This window comes from Siphateles boraxobius, unplaced genomic scaffold (assembly GCF_051911475.1).
Source record: "Siphateles boraxobius isolate OS27281-9 unplaced genomic scaffold, OSU_SipBor_1 16, whole genome shotgun sequence".
Taxonomy (NCBI): Eukaryota; Metazoa; Chordata; class Actinopteri; order Cypriniformes; family Leuciscidae; genus Siphateles; species Siphateles boraxobius.
Genome location: NW_027508766.1, coordinates 13,878,509 through 13,895,592, shown reverse-complemented (window position 1 = coordinate 13,895,592; position 17,084 = coordinate 13,878,509). Strand labels below are relative to the sequence as shown.

Here is a 17,084-nt window from a genome sequence, read left to right as displayed (position 1 = left end):
TGTGGACTTGTCTTAAGAGTGTTGTTCTGCGGTCAATGTGTTTGTTTATAGGTGTAGGTTTTTTATTTATTTACTTATTTTTAAGTGGCTTTTTTGTTGTTGTTCAGCTACATTTTCTCGCACAATAATGAGACATTTCATGGTCAGTTTGACGGCTGTACTGAAAGTTTTGATTTTAAATAGGTGTTTAAAGGCTGGACCGAAGCATGGGATGGACCAATGTCCATCATTAAACCGCTGCCACTCGCTGACCTAAGATGTCAGAGCTGGCGAATTCATCCTGCTGGTGTATTTGTTATCGCCGGCTGTATGCACATGTGCGACTCACAAGGGATATAAAGAGACGAAGACGAAGCAAACAAGACGTCAATGTTGCATTGCCCGTCCGCCCACCCTCACCCCTCCCCTCGCTCGGCACCCAAACAGTTTTAATTATATCTTCTCCCGTGTAGTGCGCCTCAGTAACCAAGGAGCTGACATTGATGCATGTGCTGATAAATCCACAAACACTGGAAACGAGATTAACAAAGATTTTGAGGAAAGGGTGACAGCTAATTTTGCGCAGTGGTCCATGTCTCATTCAGGAGTGATGTTTTGATAGAGAACCGGCTGAGAATTCAGCTTTCATGTGGTGGAGTGGGATTAGATGGTAATATCAGGAGTTGCGTAGCATATGCACTTTTTAAATTGTTTTGCTGATATTTTTCCCCCCGCTAGCTCACGTTCCATGCATCATTTTGCCAGGTAGCCGTTCTTGTCCTTCTGTGTGTTTGTACTGATGTCGGAGTAATGAATGTGTGTTGTGTAAGTGAAGAGGGTCTGTGTGAAGGTAGCTGGTTTAAAGATATGTGATGGTTTCTTTTGCGGAATGGTGATCTGCTGCTAGTTTGGTAGACAAATGGACAAATGGGGTAAAATGTCAAACCTAGGACACTTAATTGTGACTAGGGTAATATAAGTAGCAAACTGTACGTGAACGTCTGCAGAGAGGCCAAAAACAAACCTTCATTGTCCAGTCATACCAGTAGCCTAATGAAAACGGTTTTATTTAAGATGGAGCGGGTATTCGCATAAGGGCGGCCATGTTGTTGATCACATGACCAGTAGAGTGCTTCTTTTTATCTTTATCTTAGTGTTATAGGACACTTTCACTCGTGGAATAAATTAATCATGACTGACTGCGTACTACTGCAATGTTGTTATTTACGGAGTATTTCGGTAGAGGCTCCTATAACATCTGTGTTTTCATAAAAAAGTTTATGCATTTCATCCATATTTTCTGATAAATGCAGTGCACAAAGTGCTGCAAAAATAACCTCAGTGTCCCTGGGTGACTTGTTTTATTCTGTGGAGCACAAAACATTAATTTTGTGATGAATATCCTTGTCCACTTTTTCCATGTAAAGTGTCACATAAGTGGTCCATTTGTCTTTGGGACCACTTTATGATACTTTTATGGTGCTTTTGTGTCATTTTTGAAGCTTTTGAATCACCAATTTGTACTTGTGTTCAATGGGTAAAATTAAGTCATAATGGTTTGAAAGAACATAATGGTAAGTAAAGTAAAGTTATTCAGTACGTGTTTTCTTTACGCGTATACAGTCGAATGCTTAGCCTTTCAAAGTATACTCCATTTGATAGTGTGTGCGCAGGCAGTCAACACGTGCGCTCTAGAAAGTTTAATCTTTGTCCAGTGTCTGCGCTATTTTCCTCCAGAAGTTATGACCGATCTTATAATTCCAGCTATCTTATATAAAAAAAACCAAGCAAGATCTTGTCAGTGCAGGCGTCTGTTGTTGTTGCAGTCTCTGACATTTTGTTGTTGTTCCTTCTCTTTAGTTTCGTCTTATAAAGTGAAACAATGGCCCGGACAATTTTTGCCACTTTGTGGAACAACTGATTAGTGCAAAACAAATTAAACACCATATGCAACCTGCACGTACGATAACAAGAATCGGGTGGCGCGGTATGCATATACTATTCTGGTGTCGGAATTTGCGCCACGCGCACTGTACACAATCCCTTGTGTATGTGTAAAAAACCTAAGTACAGGTGCTGGTCATATAATTAGAATATCATCAAAAAGTTGATTTATTTCAGTAATTCCATTCAAAAAGTGAAATTTGGATATTATATTCATTCATTACACAGACTGATATATTTATAATGTTTATTTCATTTAATTTTTATGAATTAAACTGACAACTAATGAAAATCCAAAATTCAGTATCTCAGAAAATTAGAATATTACTTAAGACCAAGAAAAAAAAAAAAGGATTTATAGAAATGTTGGCCAACTGAAAAGTATGAACATGAAAAGTATGAGCATGTACAGCACTCAATACTTAGTTGGGGCTCCTTTTGCTTGAATTACTGCAGCAATGCAGCGTGGCATGGAGTCGATCAGTCTGTGGCACTGCTGAGGTGTTATGAGAGTCAAGATTGCTCTGATAGTGGCCTTCAGCTCTTCTGCATTGTTGGGTCTGGCGTATCGCATCGTCCTCTTCACAATACCCCATAGATTTTCTTTAGGGTTAAGGTCAGGCGAGTTTGCTGGCCAATTAAGAACAGGGATACCATGGTCCTTAAACCAGGTACTGGTAGCTTTGCCACTGTGTGCCGGTGCCAAGTCCTGTCGGAAAATGAAATCTGCGTCTCCATAGAGTTGGTCAGCAGCAGGAAGCATGAAGTGCTCTAAAATTTCCGGGTAGACGGCTGCGTTGACCTTGGACCTCAGAAAACACAGTGGACCAACACCAGCAGATGACATGGCACCCCAAACCATTTCTAACTGTGGAAACTTTACACTGGATTTCAAGCAACGTGGATTCTGTGCCTCTCCTCTCTTCCTCCAGACTTTGGGACCTTGATTTCCAAAGGAAATGCAAAATGTACTTTCATCAGAGAACATAACTTTGGACCACTCAGCAGCAGTCCAGTCCTTTTTGTCTTTAGACGCTTCTGACGCTGTCTTGTTCAAGAGTGGCTTGACACAAGGAATGCGACAGCTGAAACCCATGTCTTGCATACGTCTGTGCGTGGTGGTTCTTGAAGCACTGACTCCAGCTGCAGTCCACTCTTTGTGAATCTCTCCCAAATTTTTGAATGGGTTTTGTTTCACAATGCTCTCCAGGGTGTGGTTATCCCTATTGCTTGTACACTTTTTTCTACCACATCTTTTCCTTCCCTTCGCCTCTCTATTAATGTGATTGGACACAGAGCTCTGTGAACAGCCAGCCTCTTTAGCAATGACCTTTTGTCAGTTTTGTCAGTGCCACAGACTGATCGACTCCATGCCACGCCGCTTTGCTGCAGTAATTCAGGCAAAAGGAGCCCCAACTAAGTATTGTGTGCTGTACATGCTCATACTTTTCATGTTCATACTTTTCAGTTGGCCAACATTTCTAAAAATCCTTTTTTTGTATTGGTCTTAAGTAATATTATAATTTCCTGAGATACTGAATTTGGGATTTTCATTAGTTGGCAGTTTTTAATCATCACAATTAAATTAAATAAACATTTGAAATATATCAGTTTGTGTGTAATGAATGAATATAATATCCAAATTTCACTTTTTGAATGGAATTACTGAAATCAACTTTTTGATGATATTCTAATTATATGATGAGCACCTGTATACTTTGGGCTTAAATGTCGACTATCCCTGCTGTAAAGTATGCTATTAAGTACTACTTTGCTTCCCAGTAAAGCTTAGCAATGAGGAAATGGAGATGTTTGGGTAATTACATATTTAGCTGCACAAAAAACACTTTGATGAGGGTCTGATTTAGGCCTGAAGTACAGTTTTATGTGTTACTTTTAGTAAAGCCCCTGTACTTTATTCATATAATACACAATTTCAGTCTGAAATATACCACAAAATGTCATCTGTATGTTCTCTTACATCTTTTTCCCCTCTTTGGTGGTGCTATCATGAGCACTCATCTTATCTTCGGCAGTAGGGTTTGTATATTGAACAAGACTGACCTCTGTGTTTTTGAACCTGCTAACTGTCTTTAGAGGCTTGATCTGCTGTCTGGAGAAAAAGGTATCGCTTCACTTTATCCTTTCTCTCAGAAGACCCAGAGACAAGCAGATAACAATCATATCTGCCACTACTGATTCCTCACGTCTCTGTCAGCCGCATGTGTGTGTGATGGGGGTCTTCTGAGACCGCTGGCAATCCTCCACTCTCCACCCTATTTTGTGTCTATATGGCAGAAACATCTTGTAGTTTTTTTTTCTTTCTCATTTTTTTTGCTCAGTTGTTTCTTTCTCTCTCTCTCTCTCTCTCTCTCTCTCTCTCTCTCTCTCTCTCTCTCTCTCTCTCTCTCTCTCTCTCTCTCTCTCTCTCTCTCTCTCTCTCTCTCTCTCTCTCTCTCTCTCTCTCAATCTCTCTCCCTCCCTCCCTCCCCGCAGCCTTTTCTTTCAGAATCAGTTCCCCATCTTCATTTGCAGGCAGCTGACAGCTTCTTTCACTTTTCTTTGTCATTTTCCCCTTTCTTCTCCCTTTTTTCACTTCTTTTCTCACCCTTCGTCCTTCTTCTCCATCTGCTTAGCTTTTGTTTGCTCCGGCCTTCTCTCATCCCAACTTGATAATGAGGAATGTGGTCTAACCCTGACCTCCATTGGTCTGGCGTTGACCTTCGACCTCCACATGTTCTCCTTCGTCTTCTTTTGACAGCTTGATTAATTACCCAGTGTTATGATTTATGAGTAAGCAATATGTAAAAAAAAAAAAAAAAAGCCAACAGGTGAAGTTCAAAGAGTTTCTTTAGGGTTTTTAATATTATTTATTTGCCTTTGTGCCCAGTGTATATGTATCTTTATTATACAAAGTTTGTTTCAGACGCTCTGTTCAAAAACCCATTGAACTGTGTTTTTTCTAAGGTAGCGTCCTAACTATCATGAAACCTCATAAGTGACTGGATTGGAATTCTCTCCTTTGGCAACAATGCTTTAAAACACATGGGAGTCTTAAATTAAAATGTTACAATTTTATGGGCAGTTTTCACGGGCAGTTTTCTAATAGACATAAAAGTACATAAAGAACGTTTTGTACCGTTCAAAAGTTTGTTTTTCTAAAAAAAAATATACTTTTTTTTCCAGCAAGGATGCATTACATTGGTCAAAAGTGACAGTAAAGACGTTTATAATGTTACAAAAGTTTTTAATTTCGAGTAAAGATTGTTTTGGCTTTTTCATAGAATCCTTTAAAAAAAATCGTATCATGGTTTCCACAAAAATATCAGTGACACAACAGTTTTCAACCTTGATTATAATAAGAAAATGTTTCTTGAGCATCAAAACAACATATTCGATTGATTTCTGAAGGCTTATGTGACACTGAAGACTGGAGTAATGATGCTGAAATTTCTGCTTTGCCATCACAGGAATAAATTACATTTTTAATAAATTAAAATAGAAAAAAGTTAATAATAATAATAACACTAATAATAATTCACAATATTACAGTGAATTTTACTCTGCAAACATAAAAAATCTTACAGACCCCATACTTGTGTAGATGTTGGGTAAAATAATAAAAGTTTTAATACTTGTCAATATTTTTTATTGCTATTTTCACTTTTGATTGAAGTGCAAGTACTCTCTCTTCATCCACTGTCTTGGGAGTGTATATATATATAGTATTTTTTTTTTAATGCAAAACATTCTGAAATGTCCTTTATTGCGAAGGATAAGGATACCGCCTAAACATTTGACTTAGAATTTAGGATGTGGCATAATTTCTGTTACCTTTTGGTGCAGCTTTTGTGCAGGAGCATCTATGTTGCTTTAAAATTCAGCCTCTGTAGGCGGCTCACTAGCTTTTGGAACAGAACAGATATGTTTCCTTTCAATGATAATACATAGATATGGTAATCCTCCTCGTTTGTAGGCGAAATCGTTCAACATGGGAAGCAATATTTCACTGTAATATATTCTCATTTAATCCAATGATCAGTGTCACCTTGGAGACCACCAGTACGTCTTTTTAGCTCTCCTTCTCCAGGGCCACAATAACAAAGTAAAGGTCAAGGGATTCCACTTTAACCCTTGACCCTAGGGGGTGGCCACAGTCAGTGGTGGTCAGTAAGATTAATACCCTGTAGGACACTCATTATTCATACTCAGCCAGAGATAGATTACACAGGAATATGAAATTTGAGAAAAACGCTGCTCTGCTCAAGAGGCCTTTAGCCTCTGGTCAGTTGCTAATATCTGGCTTAGTGCTAATGCTGTTTTTATGGCCTTGATGTGGCCTGCAGTGTTAGACATTGTTTAAATCAGCATAGACTTAAGTTAGTTTGGTCCAGTGAAGTTTGATTATGAGCATGTGCATTCTGACTGTAAACAGGCCAGTGTCTCCAAAAATCTTGATAATGCACCCCCAGAACTCTTATTCGAACACATATCATGCTCACAGTTTTATTATACTCAAAAAATATTTTTTATTTAATTTTTTGCTTAGATTATTTTGTGTTTTGTTCTCTCTATTTTCGTTAAAAAGGCTGAACTAAAAAAAAACCTGAACAAGTGTCTTCATACAAGACAATAGCCATCATAGCTTTTATGCTGCGTGACCTTTAATGTATACATGTTTAATAGAGCTCACAGATCTGTGCGTAAGATTGCAGGCTTGTAGTAAACCACTAATCACATGCAGTACCGTTAACCTGTCAAAACAGTCGCCCTTTCCTTCTCTCCCCCTACGGAACAGTCACTGCTACACATTTGTATGAACTTCCCTACAGTTTCCTTCATTTTCAACATGGTAATTTATATATGGAATAGTTAGAGATATCATGGGGCAGCTATCATTCAGTGATCTATACCACCCATCTTCCTCTTTAAGAATGTACGTTCATGCAAGGAGGACACAATATAGAAATATAAATCATGAACCTAAAGGCATGCCCACTGTATCGCTAAATTATTCATTCCTCCTCCCCCACATCTTGAGCACACCTCAGGACCTCAGTATTGCCACACCTGCTATCAATACCTGCTGTACATGTGGAACGGGAGATCTAGAGATTGGCATCGGGCACTTTCCATGAGATCATCTCTCAATGCAAATCATACCAGCTTTTAGCCTAACTGGAATGACACCATGCCAATCTCTAGGTATGGTGAAGGGAATGTGATGATGTGGGGCTTTTTTAATTCCAAAGGCCAAGGGAACTTTATCAGGATGCATATTATCCTGGATCCATGAAAAAACTGGCCTTTAAAAATAAAAAATCTGCCTGCCTATATGGGAATTTATCATAGGGGTGTCTTGTCTTATGCAACCTGTATTTTAATGAAGAACATTTATATATTTACGATACATTATTCGTTCACAAAGAAAATCTGTGTCCTTAAAGGTTGGATTTTTTCCTCTTTTTTTTAAATTAAGGCATTAAGATCAATTTCCAAAGGAAATTTTATTCCTCTTTTTAGTCAACTTTAGCATAGGTGTGTTCACTTATGCTATCAACTGTGTGTGTGTATATATATATATATATATATATATATATATATATATACACATTGTTTCTGTTAGAACTAAACGGTGTTTCCCTTCTGCCACAGTCACTTCCTTCTAAGCGATTGACACGTTGCCCTCCTGTAAAAAGTTGACAAATGATTTCTGTAACATTTACTTACACAATCGATAGCTCTGACAAATTCCACCTGCACCATGATTAATGCTGCACCACCCCTGCTTGCCATCTTTCTCTCTCTCTCTCTCTCTCTCTCTCTCTCTCTCTCTCTCTCTCTCTCTCTCTCTCTCTCTCTCTCTCTCTCTCTCTCTCTCTCTCTCTCTCTCTCTCTCTCTCTCTCTCTCACGGTTTCGTTTAGTCTCTCTCTCTTCCCCTCTTTCTTTCCCTGTCTCTCTTGCCCTCAAGGGGTTGCACAGCTCACTGAAAGCAGATGTGTGTGTTTATATATGTGTGTGCGTGTGTCTTCGATCATGAGCGAGGTTTCCCAACATCTCTTTGATAAAGCCAAAGCCCCGAGCTGTAACTACAGTGTTGTAAACAGCGGGACAGCTTAATCACAGCCATGCGTCTCAGTCAGCTGTGCCGCTCAAAGCCTGGCTTATGTCTTTCCTCTTCCCCACTTCCACACGCAGTAATTTACTGTATGGATTTTAAAATCTCCAAAGATCTTATGCTTCACCGTCATTTAATGGACATTTATGGGGCCCTGAAAGTCCATCCAAAGAATGTAACACATGTAGATGCAAGTCTTTCCATATATTTCCTGCTGTGTATGGGAGGGAGGTATGAGTATATATATTAGGGATGTCACGATACCAAAAATCTAGTAGTCAGTACTCATACCACCAAAAGTACACGATACTCGATACCAAAGTCGATACCACAGAAAAAACAATAATAATAATTGAGGGGGGAGGCATTTTTATTAAAAAAATTGTTGTAAAGAAATTACGATTATCAACCAAATGTTTGCTCTCTCAATGTATTTGTGTTTTTATGAGGTAATTTATTACAATAGTCAGTAATAAAACAAGAATGAATAAACACATTAGAAGCAGTAGCATACATAAATACAATAGAATAAAGATACAAAACAGTGCTTTATATTTTTTCAGGTTGGTCAAGTCAAATATAGATTAATCCTTATTAAAGCTTTTTTATTTTATTTTTTATTATCATTAATAAAACAGACACCAATAGTAGACAGTGGCAGGTTTTAAAGGCTGTTGTCAACTAAGACCTAATCGATGGAGACAATATGTTACACATGCTGTTCACATTCAAATAACCGACGCGAATATTTGCCAAGATGGGCATTTTGACACAACTGGTGGTGTATTTGAACGTTTATTTGTAATAAGCCGCGAAAATCTAACACTCACGAAAGTGTGTGCACTTTGTTTGAGAGCGCACTGACTGAAGACCGTCTCTCGGAGAGAGCGCGAGTATTTTATAGTTTAGAATCACTTATGTATAAAATTCCATGATATAAAACGATGTGCGTTAAAGTTTTGTATTGCACCGCTTGTAGAGCAAAATCAATGTGGATATGGATGTAAAGCCATTTTTGCATTTTGAGAGAGAGAGAGAGAGAGAGAGAGAGAGAGAGAGAGAGAGAGAGAGAGAGAGAGAGAGAGAGAGAGAGAGAGAGAGAGAGAGAGAGAGAGAGAGAGAGAGAGAGAGAGAGAGAGAGAGAGAGAGAGAGAAGACGCGGTAGCGCTACGTTGTAAAATGACTGATTTACTATGGTAATCTGTTTGGCGTTGACCTACATGTTATAGTGCATAAATGTTCGGTGCCATCAGTATTTATGGTACTACTGTAGAAAAACAAGTAGCATACTGTCAGGATTTGAAAATGTTAATACCGACTTGGTACCGAAGTATCGTTTCTCATGGCATCGTTCTCATGACATCCCTAAAAAAAAAAAAAATATATATAGAGAGAGAGAGAGAGAGAGAGAGAGAGAGAGAGAGAAACCGAGAAAAGCCTAATATATATAGGCCTATACATATACTCATACCATGAATATCCATTTTTCTCATGACATCCCTAATATATATATATATATATATATTATATACAGTGCTCGAAGTGGGGCGGTACTCACCGGTACGCAGTACCGGCACTTCTACATTTTACTCTTAAGCGTACCTGCCCTTTTTCTTGCGTACCGCTACTTCTCACATGTAGCCGGTACTCTACCACTGACAGAAAAAGCGTCAGTGTCAAGCCCGTTTCACATATACTCCGTTTGCAGTGTGTATGTGGTGCATATTTTTTACGCACCCGTATTAACAGGTTAGAGCGTTCACACTGCACGCGGATGCGCTCCGGCGATCCGTTTCAGGAGCGGTGTGTAGCCTATACAGCAGTGCAGAGATGGTTTCCACACCGAGTCTATTTCTGCTGTGTTGCACGTGCTGAATTAAAGTTACAGCGCATGGTTCGTGGTCAAAATGAACACAGATTGACATGAAAATATAATAATCTTACCACAAATGCATTTAATTAAATAAAATGTATAGTATCTCACCATAAATGTATTTTTGGACTTGCAGACTTGGAGGAGTTCCGTTTTCTCTCACACACACACACACACACACACACACACACACACACACACACACACACACACACACACACACACACACACACACACACACACACACACACACACACACACACATAGACACACGCGCGCGCACGCACACACAAACACGCACACGCACACACACACACACACACACACACGACTTGTTTAAATACATTTATGTTGTTAATAAATAACAATAAATTGTTGTTGTACCAGCAATATCTCCAAGTTTTGTTTTTCACAGTAGAAAAATGTTATGATTTGCCAGTGCAAGAGAGTACCGGCACCTTTTTCCCCCACTTCAAGCACTGTATATATAAGTAAATAGGCTATATATGTATATATATATATATGCGTTTACATATACTCATATAATAATAAATAAGAATATACATTTTTCATGCAATGTGCATTGCAATGTCGTGGTGCCTGAATGCACGGTTGATTTTACTTTGAACTGATCATTTATTTTGACAAAAATTGCATCCTTAATTATAATTTTTATATGTCAGATACTTAACTCTTTCGCTATACCCCATAATAACAAGTTCTTCCTCATCTTAACCTGTTTGGGGTGCGTGACATTTTGTATTCAAATAATGTTAAGCATGTCTGTGCTGTGCAAATATATACCGCTATATAAACAGTACAGCAGAAACTCTTCTTACTGCTTAGCCCTAGTGCTGTGTGTGTGTGCCGTCTTGTCCAATCAGGGCTGGGTATATTTGTATAGAGGAGCAGAAGGAACTGGGGGGGGGGGGGGGAGTCTTAATCTCACGGAGAGAAAAAAAGAGAGAGGAGGTTTGTGTGTGGTATCTTGGAGAATGGGATAATGGCCTCTTGCACGGTAGAAAAGAAGCCCATGTAGCGCCACTGACAGACAAGGTCACCCAGAACTGTGGGGCGGGGAGTAGAGGTGGCCTTGAAAGGCAGGCCTCAATCTCAGCCTCTCAGGGCTCAGGTTTATAATACTGTATGCTGGATTTACATTCACCTAGAGGGGGCACACCATAACCGGCCTGTAATGAAAGACTGTAATACGGACCCGCTCTATTGCCACTCACCGATTCTCTCACAGTATGTGGGAGGGAGAGAAAGCGGCACGCTGTTGCCGGATAGTCGGTTTGTCTTGCATGTTGGTGCGTTTCTGTATTCGTAAGGGTTATGCAAATGTTATTATTGTTATTACATTTGCTCGATATGCTTAAGGGTGTAATTTTTTAGTTTTTGTAATCAAATCTTTTTTATTTATTTTTTTCAATTCCCATCTCCGTTTGAGTTTTTGTGTGTTTTTGTAAATATGTGCCAGCCCTCCTCAGATCATCTGTTCCCTCCACCAATCATCATGCGGCGTCCTTGATCCCTCTTCCTCTCCGATTGGCTATACTCCTCAGCCATGGGCATTTCCATAGATGACAACCAATCAGAGGACTGGACGCGCAGACACAGGGGGCCAGGCCAAGGCCGCGCTGTAATGGAGACTCTGTCCGTCGGTTTTAACACCGAGAGCTCACTTCCTCCTGCTTTGATCGCACACGCACACATTTGTACCACGTTAACATGCTCTCGTTGTAGAATGTACTGTAAATACGTGTTGTTCTGCCAAGCTTTCGTCGACTCTTGTGCAAATGGATACATATAGAGCATAACTCCTTCACATGCCGTTTTAATCTCACACACACACACAAACACGTTCACTCCTGACTACTATCAAGCGTGCTTTGTATCCGCCAAGTGTTGTTCTCACCGCCGAGCCCAAAGCAATACACGCTTTAGTTCATCAGAGACCAAAAAGAGACAAAAAAAAAAGAGAGACACTCTCCCTTCAAAGCCAAACAAAGGGCCACAAATAGATAAAACACCGGGCTGTCCGTCAGAGGTGTAGGATTATTAGCGACATCTCATTTCAGCCATTCGGACTGAAAATAGAGTTTATTTGAGATGGGGTGATTTGGGGGACACAGCATTATTGCTGTACTTATCAATTACGCTCCTAACCGGATCAAACCGAACAGCCCGATTTGTGTTTGTATCAGTAAATGTGCAAATACGCTGTGGCATTAAGGTTTTCATGGTGATGGATCCTTTGTACCGTCCATTTGGCAGCGTAGAAACACTCTCAGTTCTTTAATCTCGAGCTCTATGCATTCCCTCACCCCATCTTAAATCTTCTTAAAAGGTGAGGTGTTTTGTCGTATGATTAAAACAACACTGACACACAAAAAAAAAAAACGGGAGAATTTTCCAGAATGTCACAGCGGTGTCGGTCACAGCTCAGAGAGATCAAGTCATTGTTGTGTTATGTGCAAGAAGTCGGCTGGTCTGAGACAGCCGGACAAAAGAGCACTAAAGAGGCAGTCCAGCGGCGGGTTATGAGGGTCTGAGCCCCAGTGAGGGGCTGTGGTGACCTGCGCTGACCGCTGGCCCAGGGGCCAGACCCCGTCGCCACTCGCCCCTCGAGGAGGTGCTTGCCAGGGCAGGAGGGCATGGGAAGAGTCCGGGATACGGCAAATGCGTCGTAACAGAGAAAGAGAGGCTCTAGAGTCTTTCAGATACAACACAACGCGCAATATTACGAAGTTTGAATACAAAACACAACCGAAAAGCATCTATTAGAGCCATAAGACTATAATTTATCATCGAGTTGTACTAATGTTAGTATGTAATTATAATTATTGCTGTTGATTATTTTATATCATTTATTTCTATATTGTTAAATGATAGTTTATATATTCCACTTGTTTATATTATTATTATTTGCAGTAGTAGTAGTATTTTCTCCTCACTTTCCTTTATAATGAATTTAGCTAGAACTCAGATTCAGACTCCATTTAAACTTTTTTTTTTTTTTAATATATTTTAATCTCTTTTTAAAACACTGCCAAATAACTTTAGTAATACTTCTACAATAAGGTTCATTAGTTAACATTAATGTATTAACTAACATGAACTAACAATGAGCAATACATTTGTTACAGTATTTTATTAATCTTTTTTAATGTTAGTTAATAAAAATACAGCTGTCCGTTGTTTGTTCATGTTAGTTCACAGTGTATTAACTAATGTTAACAAATGCAACCTTTGAATTTAATAACGTATTAGTAAATGTTGAAATTAATATTAACTAAGATTAATAAATGCTGAAGAACTATTGTTCATTCTTAGTTCATGTTAACTAATGGACCTTATTTTAAAGTGTTACCATAACTTGTATTACTGTTGTTGGATCTTTTTTCTTTTTCCTTTTTTTCCCCTTTATTTTTATAATTTCTCCTGTGTTCATTTTGGACAATATGGGTGTACATTAACATTTTATATTCCATAATAAGGATGAAGCATGCTGAAATCAACCTAAGTTCAACATTTGTTTTAAGGACATTATTATTTCAAAACAAAAGATAAGAATTGACAATGGGGAGTTTGTTTGTCTTATCAAGGCGCTCTGTCTCTTTCTCGGTCATTTATCCTACCTGCCACCAGTGGGCAGTGGCACCGAGCTGCACTCACCACACACTCACCATAACACCACACTAAGAGCCAGACATCACTTATATGACACCAGCTTGCCAGACAGAAACAAATAACTACAAATTTTAAACCCACGTCTGGTCAGTTCAGACTAACTCTGATAAACGCCATCTCTACTCTTACACACCACAGGCTGTCGGACTGGATTTGTACAAAAAAAGACATTTATTAAATGAGAAACTGAATCAGAGTTCAGCAGAAATTAATTATGTTGGCTGTAGTGTTATAATTTAATGATCACATGGATTTCGTGTTGAACGTTTAATATGCATGCATTTTAATTCGTTGAATTTTTATCTGTAATTAAATGATGTTTTTAAAATTTATTTAAAAGTGTAAATGAGCACATAATCTTATATTAGTGTTTTTAGTTCAGTTATTAGTTGTATTAGTAAAATGCTGGCGTGAGCTCGTTTGTATTGATTAGATGTGAAAATGCTTGCTTTGCAGTCCATCATGTGAAATAATTATAATTGTTTGCTATTGACAGAAGCTTAATTTTTAATTAGCTGTTTTGAAAATCACACCTTTGTTTCTTCGTTGACGCAAATAGTTTGGAGCGCTTATGTCGGTGGGAAAATAAAAAAAAGCTTGTCATATTATGTAGAATTTTTTTTTTTATTGCTTTAAAATTGTGTTGATTAGATACCTTTTTAATATGATTGTTTTGTGATTAAATGGAGTAATGTGTAAAGCAAAAAAATATTTACATTTAAACACAAGTTTAGTTTTTAGATAATTAAGACACTTATACTTAAAATAGAATAAATAATATTTTGTGAACATTATTTATTTACTTATTTTATTATTATTTATTTATTTAATGAGTTATTTGTACTTCTTTGAGTTGTTGAAACATTTGTTTCTGTTATTGTCAAAGAAGTTGTGTTCGTAAGCACTGTTCATATTTTTTCAGCATATGCAGGGGATCATAATTCACTTTGAGCCGTCCGGGAGAAACTTTGATTTGGTGATTTCTTTTCTGCGAGAGTTTGGCTGTGTATTGTGCATTATTTGCAGCTATGCAGTAGAAAAAGCGACAGACTGCCACTGAGACACTGATACCATTGTGTATTAAATTCTTTAAATGTGTTTATTTGTTACTTTTATCTATTGTATGGTATTTTATTTTGTTTTATGTGACGTATTAAAAAAAAGTAATTTCATTGTAGTTTTTAATGTTGATTTTACTCAGTCTTATGTATTTATTTTGAATGGATTTAAATATGCATCTAAAAGATTACAAATTTAACTTGTTGTAATATGTACAGTTAAAATACAACAGAACTCGTCATTGTAGTCTATATATTCCACAATCAATAAGGAAAAGCTGGATTTATTTTTCTAAATGCAACTCAGTAGCAGTATTCCTTTTTTTATGCTGAATGTCAGCACACTAACTGAAGCTGAAGCTGAATTTGAGCTCACATGAAAGCGACACTGACCTCCGTTCGAATTGAGAGCCGCTCTAATCCCTCTCCCAATAGTTCACTCCTCTACTGCATGCCACACAATGCCATGACTCACAGCGCTGGCATACATGCCTCTCCCCGGACACCTTGCTTTATTATGAAGGGCCGGTTTGTTTTGGCAACTCGAGTACAATCAGAAAGAGCACTGGAGCCTGTTTATTTGTTTATTCATTTGTATGTGTTTTGTCTCTCAGGAGGGCTACGGGGTGATTGTGCTGAACCCCAACGAGAACTCTCTGGAGGTGGAGAAGGTTCCGGATCCAGCCAAGAAACCGTCCCCGGATGCTTCCGATGAGCCTGCTGAAAAGAGAGAGAGGAAGGAAGAGCGGGAGAGCAAGAAAAAGAAGGACTTTTATGAGAAGTATCGCAACCCACAGAAGGAAAGAGAGACGGAGCACATCCCGATACGAGTGAGTGGCCGAGGGAGGATGATGGGAATGGAGAGAGGGAAAGGAATATGGGGTGAAATAGAGGCTGAGAGGGGGCTTTAGGCAGCTGAGTGAGTGGGCCACACATGTGCGGTCAGGAGGCTGTGGAGGATTTGGAAACCATCCAGATTTTTCATCTCGCTTTCTGTTTTTAAAAGCCCAGCGAAATCGCTTGATGAGCACCGTTTTATCCCTTGATGCAATTCCTTACAATGTGCTTGTCCTTTTTTATTTTATTGTTTTAAATGGGCAAAAGTTACATCACAGTCATGAACCACTTGGGCATTCTCATTCTAGAGAGCATCTGATTGGACTAAAATCAGTGCAGTGCAGGATGAGTCATCAATCAATCCAATCCGATCCAACTTTATCTATAAAGCACATAATAAAACAACACAGTTGACCACAGTGCTGTACAATGAAATAAAAAATAAAAAGCGTGACAATTACAAAAAATAATAACCACGAGAAAACATGAACTCATACGGGTAGCTACAATCAGCTACCTTCATCAATTTGCTCAATTTCCCCAGAAGAGATTTTTTTTTTTTTTTTAAATGTGAATATCTGCTAGAAGGGAAATTTGTCCAAGTTTAAAGTCACAAATGAAACCGTCCATACTGTGACGCACATCCGATTGTAACAGATTAAGGTAAATATTGTAGGATGGTTGATTGGATTTTGAGATGTGGCCGTTTCCCTTTAAAAAAAAAAAAGGAGACAGGGGTTTAAGTTAACTAATGATTGGAAAAGACTGCCATATAGGTCAACAGAATCAAGTCTCTTGCTTTTTACGGATAATATTCTGGTTTAATAATTGCAAGGTCAAAAAAAAAAAGCATGTTTTATGAATCGTTAACAATGAGATCAATTACATGCATTGAGAAAATATTAATTTCATGCCAACTTTGGGTACTTTAGCATACAAGCTAACAGACATGGAAATCTCCACAAATATCCAAATTTAATTCCATGGCATCTTTGGTCAAACTGTTAGCATGCAGAGAAGATATATACACAACCTCTCAAACACACACATTTTTGAGCATACATTATACACACCACAAATCAAATCAAAGAAATAAATAATTTCAAATGCAAAACCATGAGGCAACCAGATGAAAGAAGAAAGGATCAATTGGAAAAATTGTCTCCTGAAAGTTAGCGCTTTGTTTTATCACCATTTGACGGCCATGTCACATACCGTCACACTCCTTGTGCTGTCATTTACTGTCGTTGACTCAGTAACGGTGTGTGAGCTGTCAACACACTTCTGAGGCTACCTTCACACACACCACACACACGGCACGTTGAGGTATAATTATCTGCACTATTAGCATGAAGTCAGCTTTAAAACGGTCGTACCTCTCACTTTCCCTCTCTTTGTAAACAAATTCTCTTAATTACTCTTTTTATTACCATAAACTAACTCTGACACCTATCATTCCTTAATAAATTCACACTGAGGACAAAATTCTGTGGTGTTGCCCAGATGAAGTTGTTTTTTAACACACACAGTCAGTAAGAGAAAAAAAAATCTATGAAATAGCCATCAGTGAGTGTGAATCTG

At 38.4% G+C, this 17,084-nt stretch overlaps 1 protein-coding gene across 3 annotated transcripts in view; it reads left to right on the top strand.

Annotated features, from left to right (window-relative positions):
* The window catches only part of arb2a (ARB2 cotranscriptional regulator A), a 189,623-nt gene that overhangs the window by 57,774 nt on the left and 114,765 nt on the right, over window positions 1-17,084 (top strand). For all 3 annotated transcript variants that reach the window (XM_077231659.1, XM_077231657.1, XM_077231658.1), the window contains one exon: window positions 15,281-15,496. In XM_077231659.1, coding sequence (XP_077087774.1) covers window positions 15,281-15,496 — 216 coding nt within the window. The remainder of the gene's footprint in view (window positions 1-15,280; window positions 15,497-17,084) is intronic.